General features: G+C 44.6%; 1 protein-coding gene across 1 annotated transcript in view; it reads left to right on the forward strand.

The window, feature by feature from the left end:
• FARP2 (FERM, ARH/RhoGEF and pleckstrin domain protein 2) overlaps nt 1–16,780 on the forward strand; it is a 238,283-nt gene that overhangs the window by 191,492 nt on the left and 30,011 nt on the right. Inside the window, exons 15-20 of the mRNA XM_063919260.1 lie at nt 4,198–4,278; nt 11,498–11,640; nt 12,330–12,405; nt 12,736–12,973; nt 15,658–15,788; nt 15,879–15,947. Coding sequence (XP_063775330.1) covers nt 4,198–4,278; nt 11,498–11,640; nt 12,330–12,405; nt 12,736–12,973; nt 15,658–15,788; nt 15,879–15,947 — 738 coding nt within the window. The remainder of the gene's footprint in view (nt 1–4,197; nt 4,279–11,497; nt 11,641–12,329; nt 12,406–12,735; nt 12,974–15,657; nt 15,789–15,878; nt 15,948–16,780) is intronic.

Below are 16,780 nucleotides of genomic sequence, written 5' to 3' on the forward strand. Positions count from 1 at the left end.
GCCTATGGGTCCTATCTTTAAGTGACAGAGGGGCAGATGTATTAAGCCTGGAGAAGTGATAAAGCAGTGATAAGTGCAAGGTGATAACGCACCAGCCAATCAGCTCCCATATGTAAATTGACAGTTAGGACGTTATTGGCCGGTGCATTATCACCTTCCACTTATCACTGCTTTATCACTTCTCCAGGCTTAATACATCTGCCCCAGGGTGTCGTTAAGGCAGAGTTTTCTCAGTCAGAATAGCTCACTGAGCTCATGCGTGATGCCTGGAGTACTCCTAACCGTAAGTTTCAGTTACCAAAAAAGCTGGCTTCTTTATATTCTCTTACAGAGGGAGAATGTACGAAGTGGGAAGTTCCCCTCTCTGTAGATGTTCATATAGCTCGGTTAGTGAAATGCTGTACATTGCTCATATCTTCTACATTCTCTCTTATGGATGCAACAGATAGGCTCTATTTTCCTTTCTTCAGAACCATTTTTTCTCCGGCAGGTGCTATTACTCGCTCAGCCATGGCTACTGCTTGGGTAGCAAAAGCCATTGAGGGCTGGGTAGACGCACTAGAGGGCAGTCTCTTTGCAGTGGCTACCCGGGAACAGCGCTCCTATATTTCTCTTATTAAAGAGGCAGCCTTATATATTTGGGAAGCAGCCCTGGATACAGGAATATTTACTTCCAAGGTGTCAGCAACTTCTGTAGCTGCTAGAAGGGTGATCTGGCTTCACTTTTGAAGGGCAGACTCTGATTCCAAGAAAGCATTAGAATCACTGCCTTTTACAGGAGAGATTTTGTTTGGCTCTGGGCTAATTAAAATGGTAGCCACTGTAGCAGCTTCCAAATCAGCCTTCCTGCCTTCGGCTGCGGCTTCTTTCAGCCACAGGGAAAAGCCAATGGGCAAGCTTTTCCCAAGCATTCCAGTTCCCATAAGGGTAAGCCAAGAACACGGCAATCTTGGGCTGCCAGACACCCGGCTTAAAAAACGGATGACAAACCCTCTGCCTGATGGAATGGGCCTCCTTCTGGTAGACCCCAGAGTGGGAGTCTGACTTCTTCACTTTGCAGAGGCCTGGCGTCAGACTACCACAGGCACCTGGGTGCAGGAAGTGGTCTCTCACGGATACGTTCTCACCTTTCAGAGATGTCCTCCGCAGCAGTTTTGTTGTAGGGCCCATCCAGCAGATCCCCTCAGGGCCGTTCATGCACTACTACAGTCAGGAGTTATAATGCCAGTTCCATCACATCAATAACGGACAGGGTTTTACTCTACACTGTTCCTGGTCTGCACACCAAATGGCTCTTTTCAACCCATATTCAACCTCAAGGCTCTCAACAAGTTTGTCCAAGTCCTGAGGTTTTGCATGGAAACCCTCTGTTCCATTGTCCTGGCATTGGAACCTGGCAATTTTATGGCTTCCCTGGACATTCAGGAGGCATGCCTGCATGTACCTATCAATTCCATCCATCAGCATTACCCCAGCTTTGCCATTTTTCACCAGCATTAACAGTTTCGGGCACTGCCCTTCGGACTCTCTACAGCCCCTCTGATGTTTACCAAGATGATGGCAGTCGTGGCTGCACATCTCAGGTGTCAGGGAGTCTAGATTTTCCTCTACCTAGACAATCTACAGATCCTGGCTCGGTCTCCAGAGGGTATGCAACAGCATCTCTATTTGACCATTGTCTGTCTGCAGATGCACAGTTGGATTATCAACTGGAAGAAATCCTCTCTGGCTGCGTCTCAAAGAATATTACATCAGGGAGCCATCCTAGATTCTCAAGCTGAGAGGATTTTTCTGCTGGCAGACAAGATAATGGTACTCCACTATCGTCTGTGCAGTTTTTATCAACATCAGCAAGTGTCCATACACTCAGCCATGCAGGTCCATGGTCTCCACCTTCAACATGGTGGAATACGCCCAATTTCACTCCAGACCTCTGCAACACCTGATTTTGTTACAATGGAATGGACAGCATCATCTCAGAGCCCAGACAATGGTGTTGTCTTGAGAGGTTTGGCTGTCGCTCTTGTGGTGGTTTCAGACATCCCACAGGGACAATGGCAGTCCATTCTGGATATCAGATTGGGTACTACTCACCACGGATGCCTGTCTCTGGAGGTGGAGAGCAATGACCAGCCAACAATCCTTGCAGGGATGTTGGACAGTCCTCGAGAGTTGTCTGCCCATCAACATACTGGAACTCAGGGCAGTTTCAGAGCACTCAGTCTGGTGCAGGACCTTCTTCAAGGGTGGCCAGTGCATGTCCAATCTGACAATGTGACTACAGTAGCTTACCTCAACCATCAGGGAGGCTCGCAAAGTTTAGCTGAGAGAGATGACACACATCCTCACATCTGGGCAGAGAGTCATCTTCCAGCAATATCACAGGAGTTCTCAACTGGAAAGCCGACTACATAATCTGACAGGACATACACTCAGGTATGTGGGCTCTATATCCAGAGGTCTTTCAGGATCTAGTGGACAGGGTTGTCTAGAAGTGGATCTCATGGCGTCACAACACAACCACAAACTGCCAGTGGATGTTATTCAGGTCGCATCACTAAGCGATGCTACCACAATATCCCCGTGTCTGTCGCCACTGCACACGCGCAAGTCCCATCCTGCTCGTGCCCTACCAATGAATGTATTGCATTGGCTGCGAACGCCTCTTCCTGATTGACGGGTAGAGGCGTTCGTGGGGTGGCCACGGCTGGCAACGACCGCTGTGGGGGTGGTGTGGGGAAAACAGGGGAGGGTCGGTGGCATTTTTGGGGTAGCTGCGTGATGTCACACGGAGCTGCTCAGATTGAAAAAATGGCGGTTAGTTGCAGTTGCTGCGACTGCAATTAAATTGTGGTCGCAGCCGCTGGGTGGGCTGGTCAACAAGCTGGATCGCCTTACCCTGCAATGGGCAGCCCCCAGCATGCAAAAGAATGGATTGCAGATTCTTCTTTTAGCAGAATATGCAATCCAACCTGAATAACCTCCAGTATACGGGTTCAGAACTAAGGATCCTGCAACTACCTTCATAGATGCTCTGATGGTGCAGTGGAACTTAAATCTGTTATACATCTTCCCTCCAGTTTCACTTCTTCCGAGGGTGCTTCGCAAGTTCAAGCAATATGGAGGTACAATGCTTCTCATAGCTCCAGACTGTCCAAGGCGTCCTTGGTTTGCAGACCTGCAGTCTGTCAATCGACACTCCTCTCAGACGTGATCTTCCGTCCATACTTTCCTCCATTTCTATTCATTCAATACCTTTGCCTCTCAGGATGCTGCCTTTTGGGCAATGGGTTCTCCGTTCTGCTCAGGAGCGTCCCATGCCTTAGGAGATACTGCTTTAGGACATCCCCATTGTAATCCTGTGAAGCCTATGGACCTTGAAGAAGAAAACCATAACTTTTGTTATTTCTGGTCGCTGTGATAGGCAAAACTATTGCTTGTAACTGCCAATCATGTAAACAAACAGAAGCGCAACCTTGTCCACCACCCCGCTACTGACCCTAAGGATGACAGGTAACCACAATTTACGGAAATTCGTCATTTCTTAATAAGAAACTTTGAGTCTATGAGTGCTGTGAAAAACAACGCTGATACTCTAGGGTGCTGTGGTCCAAGAAAGTTTGGGAACCACGTGTTAAGGGAATTACATGGATGTGTTATAAAAGAGAGGAATAAAAATCTGTTCCCAGTAATTTGCAATCCAATATAATGGTGGTTAAGACAAGCTACCTTAGCTACGTACCTACTTATGCTTTGCAGGTTTGATGAAGTCCTAGCAAATAATGTGAGTGTGTTTGTAATGTAAGAGGTTTGAGATGAAGAGAGAGAACCTGAACTTGGTCACTGTATACAAAATTAGCCCCCAAATTACACGATGTGTATGCCCAAAGCAAGCAGGAGTGCCAGTCACCTTCTGAACATGGTCACCTGCCCATCATGTTGGCAAATGATCTGCCAACCTCTCTCTCTACTGAACTAAAACATTTGCTTATTTACTTTGATCTAAGATGGATAATGTATGTGATTTGTCCATGGGAATTTGCTCTGCAACTCTTGCCACATGGGCTATTTGGTATCTAGGTACGTACATGACTGCTGGAAACATACAGCAGGCCACCTGCAGTTTGCATACCTATTACATATTGTGGAAGATATCACATGCACATTGTAGAATTGTCTTGTTTCCATGGGCTGCAGATGGACGAGACCTATTACATCACTAAAGAAATACTGAGCACAGAAACCTCTCATCTGAAGGACATTGAGGTCATAACTGTGGTAAGTATTCAGTCCTTATCGTCTATCTTCTTTCCTTACCCCTCTTACATTCCTATCCCTATCCTCTTTCCTTATCCCTCTTACATTCCTATCCCCTATCCTCTCTCCTTACCCCTCTTACATTCCTATCCCCTATCATCTTTCCTTACCCCTCTTACATTACCATCTCCTATCATCTTTCCTTACCCCTCTTACATTACCATCTCCTATCATCTTTCCTTATGCCTCTTACATTCCTATCCCCTATCCTCTTTCCTTACCCCTCTTACATTCCTATCCCCTATCCTCTTTCCTTACCCCTCTTACATTCCTATCCCCTATCCTCTTTCCTTACCCCTCTTACATTCCTATCCCCTATCCTCTTTCCTTACCCCTCTTACATTCCTATCCCCTATCATCTTTCCTTACCCCTCTTACATTCCTATCCCCTATCATCTTTCCTTACCTCTCTTACATTCCTATCCCCTGTCCTCTTTCCTTACCACTCTTACATTCCTATCCCCTATCTTCTTTCCTTACCCCTCTTACATTCCTATCCCCTATCCTCTTTCCTTACCCCTCTTACATTCCTATCCCCTATCATCTTTCCTTACCCCTCTTACATTCCTATCCCCTATCCTCTTTCCTTACCCCTCTTACATTCCTATCCCCTATCCTCTTTCCTTACCCCTCTTACATTCCTATCCCCTATCATCTTTCCTTACCCCTCTTACATTCCTATCCCCTATCATCTTTCCTTACCCCTCTTACATTACCATCTCCTATCATCTTTCCTTATGCCTCTTACATTCCTATCCCCTATCCTCTTTCCTTACCCCTCTTACATTCCTATCCCCTATCCTCTTTCCTTACCCCTCTTACATTCCTATCCCCTATCCTCTTTCCTTACCCCTCTTACATTCCTATCCCCTATCCTCTTTCTTTACTCCTCTTACATTCCTATGTCCTATCCTCTTTCCTTACCCCTCTTACATTCCTATCCCCTATCCTCTTTCCTTACCCCTCTTACATTCCTATCCCCTATCCTCTTTCCTTACCCCTCTTACATTCCTATCCCCTATCATCTTTCCTTAGCCCTCTTACATTCCTATCCCCTATCATCTTTCCTTACCCCTCTTACATTCCTATCCCCTATCCTCTTTCCTTACCCCTCTTACATTCCTATCCCCTATCATCTTTCCTTACCCCTCTTACATTCCTATCCCCTATCCTCTTTCCTTACCCCTCTTACATTCCTATCCCCTATCATCTTTCCTTACCCCTCTTACATTCCTATCCCCTATCATCTTTCCTTACCTCTCTTACATTCCTATCCCCTGTCCTCTTTCCTTACCACTCTTACATTCCTATCCCCTATCTTCTTTCCTTACCCCTCTTACATTCCTATCCCCTATCCTCTTTCCTTACCCCTCTTACATTCCTATGTCCTATCCTCTTTCCTTACCCCTCTTACATTACCATCTCCTATCATCTTTCCTTATGCCTCTTACATTCCTATCCCCTATCCTCTTTCCTTACCCCTCTTACATTCCTATCCCCTATTCTCTTTCCTTACCACTCTTACATTCCTATCCCCTATCATCTTTCCTTACCCCTCTTACATTACCATCTCCTATCATCTTTCCTTACCCCTCTTACATTACCATCTCCTATCATCTTTCCTTATGCCTCTTACATTCCTATCCCCTATCCTCTTTCCTTACCCCTCTTACATTCCTATCCCCTATCCTCTTTCCTTACCCCTCTTACATTCCTATCCCCTATCCTCTTTCCTTACCCCTCTTACATTCCGATCTCCTATCCTCTTTCCTTACCCCTCTTATATTCCTATCCCCTATCATCTTTCCTTACCCCTCTTACATTCCGATCCCCTATCCTCTTTCCTTACCCCTCTTACATTCCTATCCCCTATCCTCTTTCCTTACCCCTCTTACAATACCATCTCCTATCATCTTTCCTTACCCCTCTTACATTTCTATCCCCTCTCCTCTTTCCTTACCCCTCTTACATTCCTATGTCCTATCCTCTTTCCTTACCCCTCTTACATTCCTATCCCCATCCTCTTTCCTTACCCCTCTTACATTCCTATCCCCTATTCTCTTTCCTTACCCCTCTTACATTCCTATCCCCTATCCTCTTTCCTTACCCCTCTTACATTCCTATCCCCTATCCTCTTTCTTTACCCCTCTTACATTCCTATCCCCTATCATCTTTCCTTACCCCCTTACATTACTATCTCCTATTATCTTTCCTTACCCCTTTTACATTCCTATCCCCTATCCTCTTTTCTTACCCCTTTTACATTCCTATCCCCTATCCTCTTTCCTTACCCTCTTACATTCCTATGTCCTATCCTCTTTCCGTGCCCCTCTTACATTCCTATCCCCATCCTCTTTCTTTACCCCTCTTACATTCCTATCCCCTATTCTCTTTCCTTACCCCTCTTACATTACTATCTCCTATTATCTTTCCGTACCCCTCTTACATTCCTATCCCCATCCTCTTTCCTTACCCCTCTTACATTCCTATCCCCTATCCTCTTTCCTTACCACTCTTACATTCCTATCCCCTATCCTCTTTCCTTACCCCTCTTACATTCCTATGTCCTATCCTCTTTCCGTACCCCTCTTACATTCCTATCCCCATCCTCTTTCCTTACCCCTCTTACATTCCTATCCCCTATTCTCTTTCCTTACCCCTCTTACATTCCTATCCCCTATTCTCTTTCCTTACCCCTCTTACATTCCTATGTCCTATCCTCTTTCCTACCCCTCTTACATTCCTATCCCCTATCATCTTTCCGTACCCCTCTTACATTCCTATCCCCTATCATCTTTCCTTACCCCTCTTACATTCCTATCCCCTATCATCTTTACTTACCCCTCTTACATTCCTATGTCCTATCCTCTTTCCTTACCCCTCTTACATTCCTATGTCCTATCCTCTTTCCGTACCCCTCTTACATTCCTATCCCCATCCTCTTTCTTTACCCCTCTTACATTCCTATCCCCTATTCTCTTTCCTTACCCCTCTTACATTACTATCTCCTATTATCTTTCCGTACCCCTCTTACATTCCTATCCCCTATCCTCTTTCCTTACCCCTCTTACATTCCTATCCCCTATCCTCTTTCCTTACCCCTCTTACATTCCTATCCCCTATCCTCTTTCCTTACCCCTCTTACATTCCTATCCCCTATCCTCTTTCCTTACCCCTCAAACATTCCTATGTCCTATCCTCTTTCCTTACCCCTCTTACATTCCTATGTCCTATCCTCTTTCCGTACCCCTCTTACATTCCTATCCCCATCCTCTTTCTTTACCCCTCTTACATTCCTATCCCCTATTCTCTTTCCTTACCCCTCTTACATTACTATCTCCTATTATCTTTCCGTACCCCTCTTACATTCCTATCCCCTATCCTCTTTCCTTACCCCTCTTACATTCCTATCCCCTATCCTCTTTCCTTACCCCTCTTACATTCCTATCCCCTATCATCTTTCCTTACTCCTCTTACATTACGATCCCCTATCCTCTTTCCTTACCCCTCTTACATTCCTATCCCCTATCATCTTTCCTTACCCCTCTTACATTCCTATCCCCTATCATCTTTCCTTACTCCTCTTACATTCCTATCCCCTATCCTCTTTCCTTACCCCTCTTACATTACCATCCCCTATCCTCTTTCCTTACCCCTCTTACATTCCTATGTCCTATCCTCTTTCCGTTACCCCTCTTACATTCCTATCCCCTATTCTCTTTATTTACCCCTCTTACATTCCTATCCCCTTATCTCTTTCCTTACCCCTCTTACATTCCTATCCCCTTATCTCTTTCCTTACCTCTTTTACATTTTTATCCCCATCCTCTTTCCGTTACCCCTCTTACATTCCTATCCCCTATCCTCTTTCCTTACCCCTCTTACATTCCTATCCCCTATCATTTTTCCTTACCCCTCTTACATTCCTATCCCCTATCATCTTTCCTTACCCCTCTTACATTCCTATCCCCTATCATTTTTCCTTACCCCTCTTACATTCCTATCCCCTATCCTCTTTCCTTACCCCTCTTACATTCCTATCATCTTTCCTTACCCCTCTTACATTCCTATCCCTATCATCTTTCCTTACCCCTCTTACATTCCTATCCCCTATCCTCTTTCCTTACCCCTCTTACATTCCTATGTCCTATCCTCTTTCCGTTACCCCTCTTACATTCCTATCCCCTATCCTCTTTCTTTACCCCTCTTACATTCCTATCCCCTTATCTCTTTCCTTACCCCTTTTACATTCCTATCCCCTATCCTCTTTCCTTACCCCTCTTACATTCCTATCCCCTATCCTCTTTCCTTACCCCTCTTACATTCCTATGTCCTATCCTCTTTCCTTACCCCTCTTACATTCTTATGTCCTATCCTCTTTCCGTACCCCTCTTACATTCCTATCCCCATCCTCTTTCTTTACCCCTCTTACATTCCTATCCCCTATCCTCTTTCCTTACCCCTCTTACTATACCATCTCCTATCATCTTTCCGTACCCCTCTTACATTCCTATCCCCTATCATCTTTCCTTACCCCTCTTACATTCCTATCCCCATCCTCTTTCCGTTACCCCTCTTACATTCCTATCCCCTATCATCTTTCCTTACCCCTCTTACATTCCTATCCCCTATCATCTTTCCTTACCCCTCTTACATTCCTATCCCCATCCTCTTTCCTTACCCCTCTTACATTCCTATCCCCTATTCTCTTTCCTTACCCCTCTTACATTCCTATCCCCTATTCTCTTTCCTTACCCCTCTTACATTCCTATGTCCTATCCTCTTTCCGTACCCCTCTTACATTCCTATCCCCTATCATCTTTCCGTACCCCTCTTACATTCCTATCCCCTATCATCTTTCCTTACCCCTCTTACATTCCTATCCCCTATCATCTTTCCTTACCCCTCTTACATTCCTATGTCCTATCCTCTTTCCTTACCCCTCTTACATTCCTATCCCCTATCCTCTTTCCTTACCCCTCTTACATTCCTATCCCCTATCCTCTTTCCTTACCCCTCTTACATTCCTATCCCCTATCCTCTTTCCGTACCCCTCTTACATTCCTATCCCCTATCATCTTTCCGTACCCCTCTTACATTCCTATGTCTGTCCTATCCTCTTTCCGTACCCCTCTTACATTCCTATCCCCATCCTCTTGCTTTACCCCTCTTACATTCCTATCCCCTATCCTCTTTCCTTACCCCTCTTACATTCCTATCCCCTATCCTCTTTCTTTACCCCTCTTACATTCCTATCCCCTTATCTCTTTCCTTACCCCTCTTACATTCCTGTCCCCTATCCTCTTTCCTTACCCCTCTTACATTCCTATCCCATATCCTCTTTCCTTACCCCTCTTACATTCCTATCCCCTATCCTCTTTCCTTACCCCTTTTACATTCCTATCCCCTATCCTCTTTCCTTACCCCTCTTACATTCCTATCCCCTATCCTCTTTCCTTACCCCTCTTACATTCCTATCCCCTATCCTCTTTCCTTACCCCTCTTACATTCCTATCCCCTATCCTCTTTCTTTACCCCTCTTACATTCCTATCCCCTATCCTCTTTCCTTACCCCTCTTACATTCCTATGTCCTATCCTCTTTCCTTACCCCTCTTACATTCCTATGTCCTATCCTCTTTCCTTACCCCTCTTACATTCCTATGTCCTATCCTCTTTCCGTACCCCTCTTACATTCCTATCCCCATCCTCTTTCTTTACCCCTCTTACATTCCTATCCCCTATTCTCTTTCCTTACCCCTCTTACATTACTATCTCCTATTATCTTTCCGTACCCCTCTCACATTCCTATCCCCTATCATCTTTCCTTACCCCACTTACATTCCTATCCCCTATCATCTTTCCTTACCCCTCTTACATTCCTATCCCCTATCATCTTTCCTTACCCCTCTTACATTCCTATCCCCTATCCTTACCCCTCTTACATTACTATCTCCTATTATCTTTCCTTACCCCTCTTACATTCCTATCCCCTATCCTCTTTCCTTACCCCTCTTACATTCCTATCCCCTATCCTCTTTCCTTACCCCTCTTACATTACTATCTCCTATTATCTTTCCTTACCCCTCTTACATTCCTATCCCCTATCCTCTTTCCTACCCCTCTTACATTCCTATCCCCTATCATCTTTCCTTACCCCTCTTACATTCCTATCCCCATCCTCTTTCCGTTACCCCTCTTACATTCCTATCCCCATCCTCTTTCCGTTACCCCTCTTACATTCCTATCCCCTATCCTCTTTCCTTACCCCTCTTACATTCCTATCCCCTATCATCTTTCCTTACCCCTCTTACATTCCTATCCCCATCCTTTTTCCGTTACCCCTCTTACATTCCTATCCCCTATCCTCTTTCCTTACCCCTCTTACATTCCTATCCCCATCCTCTTTCCGTTACCCCTCTTACATTCCTATCCCCATCCTCTTTCCGTTACCCCTCTTACATTCCTATCCCCTATCCTCTTTCCTTACCCCTCTTACATTCCTATCCCCTATCCTCTTTCCTTACCCCTCTTACATTCCTATGTCCTATCCTCTTTCCTTACCCCTCTTACATTCCTATGTCCTATCCTCTTTCCTTACCCCTCTTACATTCCTATCCCCATCCTCTTTCCTTACCCCTCTTACATTCCTATCCCCATCCTCTTTCCGTTACCCCTCTTACATTCCTATCCCCATCCTCTTTCCGTTACCCCTCTTACATTCCTATCCCCTATCCTCTTTCCTTACCCCTCTTACATTCCTATCCCCTATCATCTTTCCTTACCCCTCTTACATTTCTATCCCCTATCCCCTACATGTGTCCTTGTTACTGATGATAAGGTCCTGTTCCGCTCTACCTGACCTGTGTGATTGCTCCAAAACATCTCTAACTAAATATTTAGGGTTTCCAATGTGACTTGATCCCTTGATAAGGAATTAATTTTATAGATGCCATTATATTATTGTACCCCATACCTATTATTTTCTGTTAAATTAATGTTGGTAGAAAACTCTTAACAAAACAATAATATCTAAACCTGTACTAACTACAGACTAGAGATTTAAATATAAATAATGATGGGGAAATCTATCCATAGATGTAGCAGTTACTAATTGGGAGTTTCTGTGACCTTTCCTGTGTTATGAATGTCTGTGGGGTCAGATGTGTTTCTCTTTGGCAGTGCCTGCTCAGAGCTCTTAATAAGGGTGGGGATCTGCAGGGAACATTGGAGCAGCAGATGAAATCGCTGTTCTCTTGCATGGAACCTATACAGCAATTTCACCAGGATTTTTTGCAGCAGCTTGAGGATGTCCTAAATCTATGGTAAGAACATAAGCATGTAATACCTATACCCTAACTTTATTATTCTTAATAAAAGCATCCAGATAGAGTTAACACATTAACACTCAGACAAATGATGTTTGATACATTCTGGGGTGGGTATGGAAGTTTGATGTATGTGTCAATGTCCCGGTCCCTAAGCCACCCCCAATGTGCAACAGTCTGGGCTGATTTCCATTTAGTTATTTGCATTTTAAACAGTGCTCTGTGCATGGGAACTGTTTTGTCTTATTAAAAGTACAGGGTGAGACTTGATCCTGTATTTTATGTGTAAGCGGCAAAGTATACCCTCTGATACTGTGCAGTCTCCACAGCTTGACTTCATTACAGTCATCCCATTACTGCAATCGTTTGCATTCCCACGTCAGGCAGAGCCTCTGTGCCATCAGGGCGACACTTGTTTTCAGAGGATTTTCCGCAGAATGTGTTTAATAAATACCCCCGTTAGTGTCATAAAGGCCACTGTGTAACAAATCTTCCCACCAGTGATGTTAGGAAGAGGATTGGGCTTTGTAGAAAAGTCTTCCTGTATGTTTGTACGTACGCCTATGACAGCTAGTGCCATAGATGTGAGGACCTGTTTTCTGCTCTTTACATTGTGTCCCTGAGTGTGAAGTTATTTCATGTTATTAGTTTTACCATGACGTTCAGTCACATGTATGTGTTCCCAGGGAAGGACGATCTGCACATGCCAAGGACATGCAAATACTTGGAGACTTCATGTTAAGGAATATGACCGCCTTAAGGGTGAGATCCTCGTAGTGTTTAAATGATCTACAGTATGCACTCATCCATTGCAAACGTTCTACCTGCCACAGGAATCCCGAAGTTGGCATGTTAACCGCCAGGATCCCAAACCCAACCCATTCTATTAGCTGTACTCATTAACCTCTAGATCCGGAAGTGGCTGTACACTGTATAGCTGTACTGTATTCATGGTCAGATGTAATATGCAAGCTGCTATGTAATGTGTATGTGCCCAGTGACCAGCTGGAAATGCAGAAACTGGTGACATATTAAATAGTCCCTTGTAGTTCTCCAGCATCACTGCTGTCAGTAAATGCTCTTTCACCGCAGGCCCTGCTACCATCTCTGCATCAGCTAGAAGAAGTGTTCCTGGAGATGCAAAGGAAGTCTTCTGGGCAGCAGGAGGTGGATATTCTGCTGCAGGAATTTGAGCAACAAAGAGTGTGTTACCTGCCACTCAGCTGCCTTCTGCTAAAGCCTTTACAGCGCCCCCTGCAGTATGAGAAACTGCTGGAGAGGTTGTGTCGCCATTATCCACCTTTACACCATGATTATAACAACTGCCAAAGTGAGCATTCTCTATCTGCTGAGCTTATGATGAAGTTGTCATCTTTAAAGGGTCGTTATTATAGAAAATGTGTTAATTTGTCCTTAATGTATAATTCAACTTCAAGGGTTTAATTAATTTGGTGTCGGCATGTGAAGGTCTTACCTAGTTTCTTTCTACAAAAATGACAACATCTCAATTACACAGCGGCACTGGCCCAGGCTTGTAGTAGGGACCTGGCATAGGTCCACGCCTCCTCTCTCACCTGTCAGAGCCTCTCACCCCAGCTCAGTGGGTCTTGGGAGGCTGCTGATGTATGTGTGTGTGATGGGGGGATGTCACTGATCATGTGCCCTGTTGACACCCCCCCCCTCACCAATCTGCTCCTGTCTGAGGGGCGCATGGCACCCTCCTGTGCAGGTTGTGGTGCCTAAACATGCAGTATCTTCATTTATTATTTTATGGCATGTGGCTACACCTCCATGATTAGGTCACGCCCCCTGTGCTACCCAGGCCCAGCCAAGCTTTATACGGCCCTGCTACTATAGTAACTTGGAAAGTCATGCTCTGGTTATCTAGGCTATAGGTAATGCCATACCTCCCAACTGTCCTGATTTGTGAACCGTGACAGGTGCAGATGGACATCGACATGAGTGTGACTTCTTCAGAAAGTGTGTGTGGTTAGACACATTAGGGACTTTGGCCAGTGGCATAATTATATCTTTGCTTATAGAGAGACACCTATGTACAGCACTTATTAATATTATGCCCCATAGTAGTTCCCTAGTTCATTTTCTGAACCATAGTAGCGCCCTAATTACAGTTCCCTCGTTTACATTATGTCACATTGTAGGGCTGCCAGCACACATTATACCACACAGTATCCCCAATTCACATTATGACGTAGTGTCCCCAGTTTATATTATGCCACATTACAGTGCCCCCTGTTCATAATGTGCCACATTAAAGTGCCCTACAGTTCAAATTATGCCACATTACAGTGCCCCAGTACGTATCATGCCACACTAGAGTGACCTCCATTTCATATTGTGCCACATTACAGTGCCCCAGTTCTTGTTATGTAACATTATAATGCCCTCCACATTGCAATGAGCAGATTAGTTGATGACACATTACAATGGCCCCCAGTTCAAATTTTATCACATAACCGTGGCTCCCTCATGCTGGGAAAATGGTTCTTACTAGCAGAAGTCATCAAACATGTTTTATTTCTCCCAACTAGTAGGACAACTATGGTTTCAGTGTAGAGGAAAAGTTGGTCACTCCCCCCTCCGCCCCCAACTAAATATTTTTATATATTATACCTGTACCCACTACCCCGGAGTTCAGGGAAGAGTCATGGTGCCAGGGCTAGTTATACATAGGGGAAGCCCACACACATTTATGTAGGCCCAACTGCCATAGGGAAACCAGCCCTGGTAGCAGTTGACCTGGTGCTGGTTGGAGTCATGGGACCCACATGCTTTGTGGACCCCCTCTATGGCTTAACCAGTCCATGCTTGCAAAAGCCAGTGCTGTTTATTAGTTGGCTGATTGAAACAAAATAATTTCAGTGTATGGCCAACTCTAATTATTGTAAGTAGCCTATCACTTTTCACATTACTGTAAAAAATAAGTACATTGTGTGAGAGTTTTAGACTGTTGTGGAGGGGATATTTATGTTTACTAAGCAGCATCCCCCGCCCCCATCCCCCCCCCAGCAGTCACTGTCCAGCTTAACTACATCTCCCAGCATGCTCCTCTGAGATTTCCTGTTTTTGTTGGCCTTGTGAAATGAACACACCCCATGTCATGTGGTTTTAAAAGTGATCAGGTGAAAGGGGGGATGACACTAGTCTTTCCAAAATGTGTTACTGAAAACTGCTGGAAGCAGTGTGCGTTTAGCAGCTTCAGAGAAGTGGGAGGCAGCAGGAACCATGCTAACCGTATTCTGAAGGCATTGGGATGCCCGCTGGCTTATCTCTGTAAGCTAGAGATGATAGGGTTTAGTTGCTGGGACCCCACCATGTTGGTGAAGTGCAGTGGCTGTGCGATTGTGACTCAGAAGAGTTTGCTATAGCGGTTTACCCGAGTCTGCTGGAGCTATTTTCCTGAGATCTTGGTAGGAACTGTATTAAACTGGGGTAACTGCCTCTGATGAGTTATGGGGACTTTGCTGGAATTTTTGAGGAGACTGGTGTTCAATCTTTTAATTATGTTAAAAGCCCTTTGGTGATTGTCTGATGTTACACAAGGAAGCTTGTGTTGGTTTTATATTAACTTTCAATAAATGTGTGATTGTAAGGCAGCTTTCCCCTTATCTGTGAGCACTGTGTTTAAGTGGGTCCAAGAATAAAGGTGGGCTTTATGTCCTAAATCCGGTACCTTCACACATTGTACTGCCATTAATTAGCTTACAATATCTTCCAACATTTATGCAGACAAAATGAACCCAGCCACTGTGCCCACTTGGTACTGTGTATACTTTGTGGCTTCCTATGTTGTCAGATGCCAACATAGGAAGCCATATTAAACAGATCCTGGGCATCTCAGACATGGGAGCATTGTTCCTTTACATGAAGAGCTGCAGAAAGCATATGATGTTTAGAAAAATGTATCAGCCTAATGTAGCTTTGTGGAAACCTTGGTGCAGCTGAATGACGTGTGTCTATAGAGCACTGAAGAAGCCTTTATAACTGTCTTAGGGGCATTAGGAGAAGCCAGTGCAGTGAGTTCTCGGCTTCGGCACCGCCTGCTGCACCTGCAGAACTTACAGAGATTAGACCAGCTGGAGAGAGACTTGTTGGGCGGAGACCACCTTGCATCCCCGGGCCGTGTGAGTATACCCTACAGAAGGACGCTTGAAAAGAAAACCAAGATACTGTAGTATAAGTTAATATTATATTGTGGTGTCCCTCTCCTACAGGAGTTCATCCGAGAGGGCTGTCTGTACAAACTAACCAAGAATGGCCTGCAGCAGCGCATGTTCTACCTTGTAAGTGTGTCTATGTACTTTCACTGGTTTCATGGGGATTTATCTTATTTGTAGAACTATATTGTAATATTCATGCTTAGGGGGTATTTATGAAAGCATGGAGAGTGATAAAGTGGAGAGATATAAAGCACATTACCAATCAGCTTCTAACTCTAATTTTAAAGGCTATGGGGTCTATTCATGAAGCAGTGAAAAGTGTGGAGAAGTTGCCCATGGCAACCAATCAGCATTGACGTTACATTTATAATTTGAATACTATACATTTGTACGGAGCGGCTGATTGGGCAACTTCTTCACAGGCTCACTTCACTCTTTTCACTGCTTCATGAATACATATATATTTGAAAAATGACAGTTAGGAGCTGATTGGTTAGTGCTATATTGCCCCCTCCCCCGACTGTATCTCCCTTCTTGCTTTGATAAATACCCCCATTTACAATTGGTTTTAAATGGTGAATCACAGCATGTGAACAAACCTGTACCTAAAGCAGAGGTATATTATTAGGGCAAACTTTTACTTACTCCTCCATTTGGTACAGTATATCCTCTGAGTCTCTGCTGGTCTTTGCTGAACGTTATTATGCACTGGTAAAGTAATATTTCCAGCTGCAGCCAAAAAAGGTGACATTTATTGCTTTAATGATAATTTCACCTAAATCATAAAATTCAGAACATCCTAAGTGAAACCCAATGCACAAAAATGATTTACATGGGTTCTGGCATTCAGGCTCCAGCTGTTTTCCTCTACATGCTTACCAGCACAGCTCCCCTCACTCCTGCGTGCCGTCACCAGCAGCCGCAATGGAGGACAATATGCTTGATTTGTCTGAAAT

This window comes from Pseudophryne corroboree, chromosome 4 (assembly GCF_028390025.1).
Source record: "Pseudophryne corroboree isolate aPseCor3 chromosome 4, aPseCor3.hap2, whole genome shotgun sequence".
In the NCBI taxonomy this organism is placed as follows: Eukaryota; Metazoa; Chordata; class Amphibia; order Anura; family Myobatrachidae; genus Pseudophryne; species Pseudophryne corroboree.